The 14,026-nt window shown below is 30.7% G+C and overlaps 1 protein-coding gene and 1 pseudogene across 2 annotated transcripts; both read left to right on the top strand.

Moving 5' to 3' along the window:
- The first annotated feature begins 5,613 nt into the window (after nucleotides 1-5,613).
- Nucleotides 5,614-6,516, top strand: LOC106425914. Of its 2 annotated transcripts, none has more exons than XM_013866630.3 (4): nucleotides 5,614-5,876; nucleotides 6,008-6,067; nucleotides 6,154-6,200; nucleotides 6,287-6,516. In XM_013866630.3, the coding sequence occupies exons 1-4, from the start codon at nucleotides 5,709-5,711 to the stop codon at nucleotides 6,372-6,374; spliced, it is 363 nt and encodes a 120-aa protein (XP_013722084.2). In that variant the 5' UTR covers nucleotides 5,614-5,708; the 3' UTR covers nucleotides 6,375-6,516. The 2 variants fall into 2 exon arrangements, with proteins under 2 accessions (XP_013722084.2, XP_022566698.2); XM_022710977.2 differs by having other exon boundaries at nucleotides 5,616-5,876; nucleotides 6,270-6,516.
- A 2,977-nt stretch (nucleotides 6,517-9,493) lies between these two features.
- Nucleotides 9,494-11,208, top strand: LOC106425926 (annotated as a pseudogene).
- Nucleotides 11,209-14,026: the final 2,818 nt, after the last annotated feature.

Below are 14,026 nucleotides of genomic sequence, written 5' to 3' on the forward strand. Positions count from 1 at the left end.
TATCTGAGAGTGTTAAGCTCTTAACTGAAAAAATGTATAGAGATAGTTCCTTCGTCTCTACCTTCTCTTGAATCTGCAGTTTATCATATGTTTTTACTCTTAGTCTCTATGCACTTGTACTTATTTAAACTTTCTCAGTTTATCATAATACATTTCGTATTCCTTCGTAGCTTCTTTAGATTTCGAGTAATATGTAAGTCATGTGTTTCTGAATAATAATTTAAAAAGTAGCCGTGCAACTATTTAATATTCTAATTGCACTTAATAATTCTTAGTCAAGACAGTAATATTCTAATTGCACTTAGTAATTCTTAGTAATTTTTAGTAATCTTCAAGACAATAGTAATACTGCTTTACACATAGTAATATTTTGGCAAATTTTAAGTTTTATTAGTAAAACTATGTCCATACGAGATATTTTGTAGTAAAACAAATGACTTTATACACTGAATATCATTAAGTAAGAGTATTACATAAACAGTTTGCGAAAAATAATTATTTTTATAGATTCTTCTTACTATAACCTTATAATTCACACAACAACCATGAAAGTTAAGGAATCATTTTGGGAAAATAATAAGTACTCCTAAAACTATAGAAAATAATCATCTAAATAGTTTGAATAGTGTTATTTACTATATACATAGTCTACTAATAGATAATATATGGGTTCTATATGTTAATTAAACGTACTAATTGCAATATATAGAGGTTTCAAATTACACATATAAAACCAAGTAATTCTACTAGTCCGAATTACACATAATAAACTCAATAATTCTAGTAGTTCGAATCAACACAATAATTAGGCTTGGTTCTCTCCAGAGCATGACACATCAGACTTTAAAATGCATGAGGAACTGACATGTCATTAACTGAAAAAACTTGGAGAACCAATTAACTTATTTCGTTTCTACACGTCATTTTTTCTTCTCCATTGAAATCAAAATCATATCCTCAAAGATGGTGGAGTGAACAGATTCGTGGGTCTCTTGATTCATCTTTAGTTCACTTTCTCTGTCACCGGATTTCATAGTTCGACTCATCTCTTCCAGCCTTGTGGCCAGCTTCATCTCCTCATAATTCACCTCTGTCTCGAGCTTCCTCTTCTCCGTCGCAGTTCGTCGTCTGTCTCGGGCCTGAATCGTGACCTCCATCTTCTTCTTCTTCTCAGGCTTGGCTCGTGGTGGTGGTTCGGTTCGTGGTCCAGCCAGCAGCACCGTACTCGTCTTCTGCAACTCCGGTTATCACTCTGTCGTGGCTGAGCTTCCGATTGAGAAGCTCGACAACTCCTCCAATGGGTCTCTCTTCCAAATCGCCTACTCCGTCGTACTCTCAGCCATCGCAATCGTCGGAAACAGCCGTGGTAATCGCCGGAATTGTCGGGATCGAAGTGAAGAAGAACGACAATGGTGATCTTTAGCTGTTTTGCACATATAGTCCTTAACGTTTTCGACTATTCACGATTTGACCCCAAAACTCTTGATATTGCAGATACACCCTCTCAAATCAACCTCTGTACTTTCGATTGTGAAATTTAACCCAACCAAGAATTGTGAATTTGCAGCGCTGGTCCCTGAACTTTTGTTAAAATCACATTGGGCCCAAGACTTCCATAATGTGCAATTTAACCCATGATTTTCGCCATAAACTTCCAAATGTTCATTCCAAACCCTATCAAATGCAATTATGTATGAAAATGCAATATAAAGACCTAAATACAACCTAGAATGATTAGAATGAGCTAAATGATATCCTAAATACCATTAAAATCATGTTATATCATAGATGAGAGAACACGATCATCCTCCATCTTCTTTCTCGGAGAGTGAAGAGATCCGTGAATAAGTGTAGAGAGTTTTGGGTGGGAGTTCTAGGGTTTATGGTAACGGTGCAGATCTCTGGTGGATTGTGAAGATTCCAGCATCCAGTGATGGTGAAGAGCGGCAGCTCCGACGTCGCTCTCCTCCACGTCTCGGTTCCGCTACATAATACCAACAAGAGTAAAGATGAGATGACTCTATCACTCTAAGGACAACAGTGGTGGTGACGATCAGAGATGAACACAACGTTTTTTCGCATACATGAACGGAGAGGAGGATTTGAGGGATGAACCAAGAACCATACGAAGTCTGAAGGAGGGGAAGAAGAGAAGATAAGAAAAAGAGGTGCTGGTGAAAAGCATCAGTGTTTACAATATAAAGAAGATGATAACTTGGCTTTAGGTAGAAGGAAATATATATGCTTACAGAAATATACGGGTTAGAAAGTGAATAAAATAATTGAGTTTTGGTTTGATAAAAATAAATATAATAAGACAAACCAAACAAATTATAAAAAAACCAAGTTATTACAATTTATTACTAAATTAGTGAAATCGAAGACCATATAACAATCGAAGACCATATAACATAAGTAACATTCAAACATGAAGAAGACCACAAATTCACAATCCGTAATTCCATCGGGTGAAGAAGCCACAAACAATCAAACCGATGATGGATTATTTGATGAGTTGTTAAGCTTAAACTAAGCTGAGATTTCCTCAAGAATAATTTTTTTGAAACTCAAGAAGAGTCGAAAAAGCTAGCTTTGGTTCTAACTGCTAAGAAGAGTCGATCATACTAGCTCTGGTCTAATTCTGATGCAGATGGTCGGTCTCATTCTCAAAGTTGGTTGCCAAGTTCATCAAAATGAAGGAGCAACTACATTAACAAATAAATAATGCACAAACATTTATGTGACAAATTTTATCAAAAATATCACATAATATATTCTATGTAAAATATTTTTCAAAAGCCAATACTAATATTGGTGATAGAGAATATTTACTGAATCATTTTACAAAATATATTATTTTAACAAAGGCTAATTATTTTACTACAATATTTAATTTTAAATTTGAAGTGAAGTGAAGGACATTTACTACAATGTTGAATTTTCAATTTCGTGAACCAGAAAAGCGTAGGAAAAGAAATGAATTAGACTTCTATCTTTAACCTTAAACTCAATTGAAAAATAAATGAATAATAAAGTATAAATATAAAACTGATGTAAACAAAAATTTAGCATATATAATTTAGTAAGAAAGATAGAATACGAAATCAAAATAAGGATCAAACACATAAGTGTGGTTATAAGATGGCTGTCAAAAAAAATATATTAAGAAAATGCTTAAGTTCTTTATATTATTTTTAATTAGAAGTCCACATTATTTTTTTATTTGATCGATACAAAAGGTAAAAACAAGGATTAAACCGATTTTTTAATATATAAAAATGTAAAACTGATATTTATATTGAAATAAATTTTAAAATACAAAATACTTTTATGGAATGGAAAGAAGATATTATTAGAGTCTTTTAGACTACAAACTGGAACCTAAAACCCAAAAAAACAGTGAGATCTTACACCACCAACTTGAGAGTAAAGGTGCGAAAAAATTAATTTGGAAGCTAATCTGTTAAAGATTAATATCAAATAAATAATTATTATACAATAACCAAAATATAAAAAATACAATATATGTCTAGATTATAAATATTTAGATACAAAAATTATATTAATATAATTATTCATTTATAAAATGAAAATATTTTATATGAAATAAAATTTAAAATAAAAAAAATCCCGCAGCGTAGCGCGGGTAATTACCTAGTTACACACAATAAACCTAGTATTCCTATAGTAGTCCGGTTACACACATAAATCCAATAATCCTAATAGTCTAATCATTTTTTAGGACGATGTTGTTCGGATTAAACCACTACTAGCATATTCTATGACCATATTAAAGTCCTACTATACTCCAAAATGAAGTAAAATAAACCAAACCCCATAAACACAATTTTAAAAATCATTTTCAATGTCTCCAAATTTTCATTAAATCTTACATTATTTATATTTCCCAATATATACACTTCATTTTAATTATATTCAGATAAAATTTCTGCAAAAAAGAACATAATAAACCTAAAACCCAGTAAACACAATTTTACACTCGTTTTAAATCTTCTGAAATTCTAAGTAAATCTTATATTATTTACATCATCCAAGATATATAGTTCATTTAATGATATTCTAGATAATTTTATTTAAAAATGGATATAATAAATCTAAAATCCATAAAAAACAGTTTTAAAATTCGTTTTCAATCTTCTGAAATTCTCAGTAAATTTTACATGATTTACATTAACAAAATGTACAGTTTATTTTAATGATATGATCTAGATAATCTTTTTTTTTCTAAAACAGATATAATAAATCTAAAACCTAAAAAAAAAAACAGTTTTAAAAATTATTTTCAATCTCCCGAAATTCTCAGAATTTTTTTTATTTACAAATCTTTAATATACGTAGAATTTTAAAGCTATTTTACAAAAATTTCATAAGAAATGGACATATTACATATTTTATGAAGTTTCAGTTACATTAATGGAGGAAAACAAAAGGGAAGAGGTCAAATTCAAAAAAAAAGGGTCACGTTCAAACTAGTTTTGTAAAGTGCAACATTGGTACCTCCTGGATCAGTGAAACCGATAATAGTGGTACCTCTTGGATCTTGCGAAACAACTCAGGCCAGACTCTACTACACAGTCGTAGCTCCTACTCTTCCATCCCTACGCGCCTAGAGGCGGAGCTGATGGGGTTCTCTTGGGTGATTGACTGTGTTGGTTTTCGAATCTTCATCCTACCTTGCAGGAGAAGCTATCCTGAATCTGGAAAAGTTCCCACAATACCGGACACTGCTCACAACTATATGTACCAGGGACCATCTTGGCTGCGTTCCTTGCTTATGGAGGAGGCCATGGAAGATACGTGAGCTGTGAACTCTGCATACGTGTGATCCCCTCAACGTATCGAGTACCTGCTAACCCCATCTATCTGGTAGTCTAATACACTTTATTGCCTTTATTTTGTCTGTGGACCTATTGGTACCCATGGTTTTTTGCTCTGTTTTTCTGCTCCAAATGCTCTGTTTGCGTGAGCTTCTGCTCGTACACTATTTTTATAGAATGTCACTAAGCATTAAAAAAGAAAAGAAAAAGAAATGGGAGAAAGTTTTTATTGGTTAAAGTTTATTGTGGGATCCGGTTAATTTTTGATATATTGATATAAATTTAATTCATAATTAACGAGGTGACATATTTATTATAAAAAAAATAGAAAGCTAATTTGGGGATCACAGATAGAGAAGAGTAGTGAGAAAAGAAGAATGATAATAAGAATAGTTTTTTTCTAATAGGGGCATATTGAGTTACTCTCCGACACGCACGCACGGACGGGCATAGGGGGGTATTTCGATCTTTTACTACTTTTAGAGAGAGTTGTTTATCGGTCATGCTTTATATTATTTTGAATAATTAGGCATTGATATTTTATTTTATTTTTGAACAAAAGATTGATATTTCATTTTATTTTTGAATAATTAGGCATTGATATTTTACCCCAAGAAAAAAAACGAACAAATGCATTTAGGAGATGCAATGTGAAACAGTTAATTTGTCTATTGGCAAATGAAATTTTAACGTTTTGGGACCTCAATCAAACATATTCCCCCACATTATCCGTTTCGATATTTAACAAACCACAGCCAAGCAAATCTTTTGTTTTCTCCCACTTATCCGCATTCACTAATCACATGACGTGCATATAGATATAAAAATGTTGACATTGTTTATCTTCTTCTTACAGCTTGAGTTACAAAAATGTTGACATTCCCACTTTGTGGTTGTGAGTTATCTTCAGAATCCAAGACTCTAGCTTTTGCTGCTCCACTGATTTCTATCTCGCATACCAAAAGACAGATTGTGCTGGGACGACGCGATTCCGTCAAAGTTCCTGCAGCAAAATCCGGAAATTTCTCCCTTGGTTCGGTAGGACTTCACAATTCAATAATATGCAAAAGCATATCTATGCGTGCATATAGGATGTATTGTTAGTATTGTCAATGAATGGTTTTTATTAGTTCTTCAAAGTTGTGAGAGTTTGTGATGAAAACAAACAGATATTCAAAAGCTGTGACACTTGTGGAGCCAAAGGAGCAATTGAGTGCCCCGGTTGCAAGGTTTCTTAGTCTTTATTTATGCATACACTTCTTCTTTTGTAGCATTTATCATTAATATAAAAAAAAATCTTATGTTACCTCTCCAGGGAACAGGTAGAAATAAGAAGAATGGAAATATTTTCGAGAGGTGGAAGTAAGTAAAAACTGAAACAAAATTTTCAATTCAATCATAGTTTTCTAGTTCAAAGAGTTAATGGCTTAGAAAGTGCAAATGTGTAGATGTTTTGATTGCCAAGGATTCGGTATGAAGAGCTGTCCTAAATGTGGCAAGGGAGGTTTGACGCCAGAACAGAGAGGGGAAAGATAGAAGAACTATACTACTTGTTTCTAATAAACATGTATCTATTCCCATTACTTTTTTGTTGTTGTTGTTTTTTTTTTTTTTTTTTGTAACTTATCTTTTTTGTTGTTTCTAATAATCATATATAAACATGTATCTATTTCCATTACTTTTTAGTTGTATAACTTGCAAGATATACTAAAAATTATTGATAATTTATCTTTTGGACAGAATCTGAGTTGCATTAAGGTTTTATTTCTTTGACAGTTTTAGGAAAGAAAAAGTGCTAGAACAATTATTCTATTAAAAGAGAAATAAGATTCACATGTTCAGTATTATACAAACACTAATGAAATTCTAAAACATATTTTTTAATTGTAAATGTGGTGGAAGTGTGAAACTCGAAAATGGCTTAACGGACAGGACACAACAAGAGAAGACCAAGAAGAGACAGAAACACCAAGCCCTAACTGGCCAACCCTATCAATTCAGTTATCCAACTAATCTCAATACTAAAGGGAGACAGGGAGAGAGAGTGGTGTGTGCAGAAAAATCAAAAATCATACGATCGGAGATGACACGTGGGAGTACATGAAAGAAGTAGCATGTGAAGGGAGTATTGAGATAAAAAAAGACAGCTACCTACTCATTTTCCTAATCTATCTACCCACTTTCTTCCACATCTAATCTCTTTTTTTTTCTTGTATTCTTTTACACACGAATAAAAAACATTACTGGTCTACTTCATGCTAGGGTTGTAACTCTTAAACTGATGCAGTCAGAGCCGACCCTTGAAGGAAGCTGAGGAAACTGTTGCTTCCGGCCGCCACAGATTATCATAAATTTTGGCCTTATTTGTGCAGAAAGTTCTTATTAGTATTAGTGGTTTGGGTGTTGGTTAGAAGGGTTACCCCTTCCAAGTTCGATTGCCGCTTAAGACAATAGGCCACATTTTTAATTTTTGCTTCTAGCTACATATTTTCTATGATCGGCTCTTGGATGCAGTGACAATTGCAAATCTAGTCTCTTTTTCTAACATCCCCTATATATTAATTGAAAAGCATTTGAAAAATTAAAACCTTAATTTTGTATTAATTAAAAAAAAACCCAAATCCTAGGTGGCACTCTAAATGACTTCTAAATTCCACTTCAAAGAATTCTAGAGCATCTAATATAAAGTATAGTTTAATCTAATGGTGTCACATTATTCTATAATTATATAACACTAGAGAACATTATATTAACCTAAAATATAAAAAGTATGTATTCTTTCCTTAAATAAAACCTACGGAATTACCTAATATGATTTACATATATATGGCAATTAATGATTATGAATAATAAAGATTTGATAACAATTTTTGCATCATTCTTTATTTTTGTTTAAATTTATATTATTAAAAAGAATTAAACAATCATATTAGCCATATAATAAAAAAATTAGATTTTTTCTTATATGTTATATTTTGAATTTTTTAAAATGACTTTAAATTACAAAAATGAGGAAACCTTATATGTTATATATATTTTTTAAAACGACTTTAAAATACACAAATGAGGACACCTTATATGTTATATTTTTCTTATATGTTAGAATTTTCTTATATGTTATATTTTGAATTATTTTAAAACGACTTTAAATTACAAAAATGTAAGTTTTCCTTAAGTATACGACTAAAAACATTAAAATGAGATGCATCAATTCGATGGTTGATTTGAAAGCTTTCAAAACCATATGGAAGATAAAAGTCAAAATAATTTAACTGTGGAAATAATACTGTTTACTTTTTTCAAGAATGTGTTTGATGGAAAAAATACGATTTTTATGTCATAATTTGTTTAATGTCCACTAGAGAACATTATATTAACCTAAAATATAAGAAGTTTGTATTATTTCCTTAAATAAAAGCTACAGAATTACCTAATATGATTTACATATATATGACAATTAATGATTATGAATAATAAATATTTGATAACAATTTTTGCATCCTTTTTCATTTTTGTTTAAATTTATATTATTAAAAAAATAAACAATCACATCAACCATATAATAAAAAAATTAGATTTTTTCTTATATATTATATTTTGAATTTTTTAAAATGACTTTAAATTATAAAAATGATCAAACCTTATATGTTATATTTTTTAAACGACTTTAAAATACAAAAATGAGGACACCTTATATGTTATATTTTTCTTATATGTTATATTTTGAATTTTTTAAAACGATTTTAAATTACAAAAATGTAAGTTTTCCTTAAGTATACGACTAAAAACATTAAAATGACATGTATCAGTTCGATGGTTGATTTGAAAGCTTTCAAAACCATATGTAAGATAAAAGTCAAAATAATTCAACTGTGAAAACAATACTGTTCACGTTTTTAAGCATGTGTTCGAGGGAAAAAATAAGGTTCTTATGTCATAATTTGTTTAATGTCCACTAGAGAACAATATATTAACCTAAAATATAAGAAGTGTGTATTCTTTCCATAAATAAAAGCTACGAAATTACCTAATATGATTTACATATATAAGACAATTAATGATTATGAATAATAAAGATTTGATAACAATTTTTGCATTCTTCTTCATTTTGTTTAATTTTATAGTATTAAAAAAATAAAAAATCACATTAACCATATAATAAAAAAATAGATTTTTTCTTATATGTTATATTTTGAATTTTTTAAAATGACTTTAAATTACAAAAATGAGGAAATCTTATATGTTATATATATATTTTTAAACGACTTTAAAATACAAAAATGAGGACACCTTATATGTTATATTTTTCTTATATGTTGGTTTTTTTCTTATATGTTTTATTTTGAATTTTTTAAAACGACTTTAAATTACAAAATGTAAGTTTTCCTTAAGTATACGACTAAAAACATTAAAATGACATGTATCAATTCGATGGTTGATTTGAAAGCTTTCAAAACCATATGGAATATAAAAGTCAAAATAATTCAACTGTGAAAACATTACTGTTTATTTTTTCAAGAATGTGTTCGATGGAAAAAATAAGGTTTTTATGTCATAATTTGTTTAATGTCCAATCTGATCAACCCATAATGTATTAATTATAGTTTGTTCCATTATTTTTAATAAAAATTGATCTGATCCATCGGAAAGAAATTATATAATAACAACAAAAAATATTTTATATATATAAATAAAATGATCAAATATGTAAAAGAAACTATCGATAATATATACAAATAAACTTACCCTGCGCAAGACGCAGGTGTTACCTTAGTAAAGAAGTAAAGCAAAAGATAATCATTATTATGCGCTTAGGTGAGAAAAATGATGCTATAGTATGGTTTTTAAAAATATCAATTACAATATAGTTAGAAATTATTAATCCAATCATATGATTGATAAGAAAATGTGGAATTGTAAAACTATTATGATGTTTTCTCCCAAAATAAAAAGTTAATAATCAAACCATATGATCTGTATCTGACAACAAAAAGAGAGATAAACAAGTTAGGAAACGCTCACGTTTCTCCTGTGAGTTTTTTAATAAAAAAAAAATTCCTGGTTGTGACAATATTCTTATGAACTTTATTTTTCATTTCCTTTGTTAATCAAAATTTTGTTTCTATAAAATTTTGTATTAAAATATAGTTAGGTAGTTATTATAAATAACATTCAAAACGAAACATTCAACAGGAACTCCCTTCCTTCCTACCTTCAAAATAAAACACACCAATTCCTATAGAGATCCAAGAAAAAATAGGCCATTGAAGAGTTATAGTCAAAGAAGGAGATGGGAAGGTCACCTTGCTGCGAGAAATCACACATGAACAAAGGAGCTTGGATTAAAGAAGAAGATCAGCTTCTCGTTGATTACATCCGCAAACACGGCGAAGGTTGCTGGCGATCTCTCCCTCGAGCCGCCGGTACACACACATGCATCCTCTGCATATATGTTATATATACATATTGAGAGAGAAGGTTAGAGGCTGATCTAACTGAAATTTAATGCAATTTTGTAGGATTGCAAAGATGTGGTAAGAGTTGTAGGTTGAGATGGATGAATTATCTACGACCAGATCTTAAGAGAGGTAATTTCACAGAGGAAGAAGACGAACTCATCATCAAACTCCATAGCTTACTTGGTAACAAGTTAGTCTCCCTCTCTTCTCTATCTCTTTCAAGAATCATAACAGAGGATCTTGAAATAAAAAACCAGAACCATGTGTGAATTTATTTATTTATTTAAAATCTGATCAAATATTATCATTTGCAGATGGTCGTTGATTGCTGGGAGATTACCAGGGAGAACAGACAATGAGATCAAAAACTACTGGAACACTCACATCAAGAGGAAGCTTCTCAGCCGTGGGATCGACCCTAACACCCACCGTACGATCAACGAATCCACAATCCCTCTTCCGAAAACGGCAGCGTTTCTTCTAAATGACGAGCATGTAAAATTCGGTTTCGCTGGACCGGATGAACAACGGACGATTAAACCGGAACCGATGGTGGTAGACCGGGAAGAGTATAATAATAAGAACAATAATAACTGCACAAGCAGCGGAACGACGTCGGAGAAGGATATTGAGACAGACGACGATTATGTACTCAATCTGGAACTCTCTGTTGGACTAGCGACAACGACAAAGAGTAATCGGTACGAGTCGAATCGAATCGGAAAGTGAATATGACTCAGCCGAGTCGACTCGATGGTGGGGATCCGAGTTGTTAGGGTCTCAGGATGAGGTGTGTTTGTGTTGTCGGATAGGGTTTCGTAATGAGTCGTGTCGGAATTGTCGGACCGTCCGATGTTAGAACCATTTGTGCATAGAAAATTATATAGAAATCTTTTATATAATTTAACTGATGGGAAAGAGAATAATTATTAATAGTGTAGTATTATTATTTGTTATCTGATCAAACAAGTAGATATATATCCATGTCAACTTTCAGGTAAAAGCTATGCATACCTAATTCAACCAAATAACACTGATTAGATTTTTCATTTTTCTTAAACCTACACGGTTACACCTACTGACCTACGTGACTGAGTCACAAAAGTAGATGATGGTGCAGAGCAATCACGCAGTCTTTGATGCAGTGGCAAAAACCATACCTAAATGTTTGGTTTGGTGTCATCGGCTGGCGTATGTATATATATATATATATTTTGACACATATATAATATATTTCCATACATGTATATGTGTTATTTTATAATGCATAATGTTTCATATGTAGTAAGTTAGTAGTTTGATTTGATGATTAATTGTGATATTAATTTTCCTAATTAAGGAATTAATAGTAGATAAAAATTATATTACTTTCCTTTACATTACATAAAATAATTTGTTTTAGATAATTTAAATATTTAATAATTTTAACCAATATAAATTTGTTTTATCTAATGTATTTAATTTTTAGATTTTTTTATAATTGTTTTAGATTTTTTTTGAATTTTTTTCAATTATTTTGAAATTTTGATGTATTTTTATTATTTATTTAATGTTTAAAAAAGGAAAAAACCTGACACATCATCATTTTAACCTACGAAATGAATAGTACCAGTCATCTGTTTGACTTGAAAAATAAGTAAACCTCATTGGAGGTTTGTTATGATAAAAATGTCACTTTAAAGTGATAGTAAAAAAAATTCAGTGTTTAAATTGTCAGTATGTGACACTTTGAGAGTTTTTAATGCGATTTTCCTATTAAAAACTATATATGATTAATTGTGCTCTAGATATCCCATACTAAGCAATATTATGAAATAAGAATTAAAAACATTCCAAATTTAACTTTTAGGGTCACTAAATCATATTCCAAAATTAGTTTCAAGAAAATTAAGATATAAAATATAAATAATATAGATGATAAGTTGGTACGTAGGAAAGGAACTCGAAAATATAAGGGAAAATATCTTCAAAATAACCAATTTACTTTTCAAATCTAACATGGTATAGGTATGAAAGATATATTAGTGTAGATTTGATCAAATAGATAACAACTGTCGTTAGAATATTCAGCCTAAATTATTGTACGTAGATCTTTTTAGATATACAGATTTTCAAAAAAATTAAAACACACTATTATAACACAACACTATTATATATATGTACCGTTTTTTACTAAACTCAACTTATTTTTATTTAAATGAATGACTATAATTTATATTAGATACGTGTATGAATACGTATGTAATATAAAGAATTGTACTGTGTTATGTAGAAAATATGAGAAAACGTTTGTAATGTAATGTGTCAATAGGATCTAAACTTACATGATTTGAATATGACATTCAAGCTTATTTGTTTACTATGTTGTGTTTATAATAGCAGGTTAGATAATGTGATAATGTAAGCTTAAGAGATGAATAAGTGATTTTGGATTATATGCCATTTGATACACTTATAATAAAAGTCATATTCAAACCTCACGTAAGTATAGAGATTGTTAGAATGTTTAGTATTGTGAAAGATGGAGAAATATGAATTGATCAGGTTTTTGGTGTGTTGTAGGTAAAGGTTGTGTACATAAGAGAAACAAATATAATTGAAGCACTAACTTCTCTATAGTTACATAACTGGTGAACGTGTGAGACAATAAAATGTACCGGCTAAACATTTTATGATAAGCAATAACTTCTCTTTGCACTTATATTACATGTGATGTATATTAAGTAATGTCAGTTTTAGTTAGTACGGGGGGGGGGGGGGTGTCCGCGCCAAATTGTTTTATTATTGCTAAGAGCAAGATTTTTTTTTGGATAAAGTAATTATGTTATCGTTTTTATTTGTTAAGATCATTATTTCATGTTTTTAGTTTGTTATGTAGTAGGTGATAAGTTAATATATTTTGCGTTTGTTTTTTTTGAATAATGTGTTGTTGTGTGTATAGTACTTGTTAGTAGTCAAATGAGCCTCTAACGTAAACTAATATTGAATTTCAATAACTTTGCATCTACACATTTGTTGATTCTAAGATTAACGGTTTCATCGTCAAAATTGTATTATATTTTTTTCATATTTTTGAAAATTATAATTTTTAAGATGTTTTTTGCCCACTCCCCTTATTTTAAACTTGAGCCCTCACCGTCTATGTATTTTGTTACATTTCTGGTGTGCGGTGCTTCTCACCATCACCGGAAAAAGACTCACATTTTTCTCTTGTTCTTCTTGCTTTTTTCACCTATGAGATTATATGGTATTTGTTGTAGATCGGGTTTATGAGTTTTCAGTTGTTCGGTTGCTTCCCACGGCATTGTAGGCTGTTCCAGTCAATATTGATTGCTCATCTTCTTCCTTAGATTTCAGCTGATGTTAGGAACTGCATCTCCTTGGTTGGGTCAGAGTTTATTCGTCTTTGATTTTGTATTCCTCGTCGTTGGCTTACCGTCAATAGTCTCTGCTCGTTTTGGTTTTCAAGATCTAGTTTTTGGTGTTCTGACTTCTATGCTTTCTTTCATAGCTCGAGGACGGCTTCATAGTTTTCTGATTTCGCTTCGTCTCCCTTTCCCTCTCTATTCTTGCATCTCTTTGCAGCTTTCATTGCATCTCTGGTGGCTCTCCCTTTCACCATGTTTGCCACTCGAGATTTGGATAATGTTTTCGTTCGTGTATTCTGGGCTTGGAATGTTATTTCTGGTCTCAAGTTTAGTCTCTGATTTTTTGGTGGTTGTCTTCCAT

The sequence above is a fragment of the Brassica napus genome, chromosome C8 (assembly GCF_020379485.1).
Source record: "Brassica napus cultivar Da-Ae chromosome C8, Da-Ae, whole genome shotgun sequence".
In the NCBI taxonomy this organism is placed as follows: Eukaryota; Viridiplantae; Streptophyta; class Magnoliopsida; order Brassicales; family Brassicaceae; genus Brassica; species Brassica napus.